Source organism: Fonticula alba, assembly GCF_000388065.1.
Source record: "Fonticula alba strain ATCC 38817 unplaced genomic scaffold supercont2.4, whole genome shotgun sequence".
Classification (NCBI taxonomy): domain Eukaryota; order Rotosphaerida; family Fonticulaceae; genus Fonticula; species Fonticula alba.
Window position 1 is genome coordinate 1,074,097 of NW_009242974.1, and position 1,011 is coordinate 1,075,107.

At 67.3% G+C, this 1,011-nt stretch overlaps 1 protein-coding gene across 2 annotated transcripts in view; it reads left to right on the top strand.

The window, feature by feature from the left end:
* Positions 1–187: 187 nt before the first annotated feature.
* The window catches only part of H696_02766, a 2,749-nt gene continuing 1,925 nt past the window's right edge, over positions 188–1,011 (top strand). The window contains exons 1-2 of one of the 2 annotated variants that reach the window (XM_009496664.1): positions 188–572; positions 734–876. In XM_009496664.1, the coding sequence (XP_009494939.1) occupies positions 197–572; positions 734–876 (519 nt within the window). In that variant the 5' untranslated portion in view covers positions 188–196. Of the gene's footprint in view, positions 573–645; positions 877–1,011 lie in introns of those variants that run through there. The other variant, XM_009496665.1, reaches the window with a different exon arrangement.

The following is a 1,011-nucleotide window of genomic DNA, read 5'->3' on the forward strand; positions in this document are numbered from 1 at the left end:
GACGTCGGGGTGTACCGTCCCCGCCCCCTTCCACAGGCCGTGACAGCCTCCTTTGGTGATGGGAGGCCCCCGAGCCCGGCGCATGGTCGTGCCTTGGTGGGGTGGGCTCCACACACCGGGGCTCCCCCCGGGCCCCTCTCCAGCATGACACTAGCCCCCCCCCCCCCCCCCCCCCCCTCCCCCCCCCGAGGTCAGTATGATGTTGCTGGCTGGCCGCGCGGTGCGCCTTGCCGACATTCGGCCGGTAGCCGCGCGTGCCCTCGCCTCACTGGCACCGACGCCGCCGTCGGCGCCGACCGGCTTGCCCGAGCAGCCGGTGACCGTGCGCCAGGCGCGCTTTTCCGGCGGCCAACCAGCCGCCCGGGCCCCATGTGGCAGCATGGCCCCGGTTAATGTCAATGACCTGCCCGGTCGCCGGGCTCTGCTCCGGCCGGACGAATGGTCGGCCAGGTCGATGCGCACCCTACGGCGCTTGCTGCTGCCCGAGGCATATCCCCAAGGCCTGGCTCCCTTCTATTGGGAGTTTAGTAGCTGGCAGTTTGGCCACACAGTTGCCAGTGCCGCCACGGGCGGTGCGCCTCGCCGCCCTCCTCTGCTCGCGCATACACACTCACTCACTTACACACGCACACGCACGCACACACGCACACACACACACACACACATGTTGGCACTGTTTGCCGATTGACATGCTTTCCTGCCTGGCCATGGGCACTCGGCCCACCTGTGACAGTGCTCTCGATGCAGGCACTTCTCTTTGCCATGGGCCTGACCGGCAGCACGAATGCCATCGACATCCCACAGGACGCGGTCTTGCCATTGGCGGCCACGCTGAATTGGATCCTCAAAGATGGCCTTGGCCAGCTGGGGGGCGTTGTGCGTCCGCAACCTGCGCCAGCCAAAGGCCGGATCTCCTCCCTCTTTTGGCCACTCCCCTTCGTGACCTTGCGAGCTGCCCTTTCTGACACCCCAAACATGTGCCCATCTCCACCTTTCTCCCCTCCCCCCCCC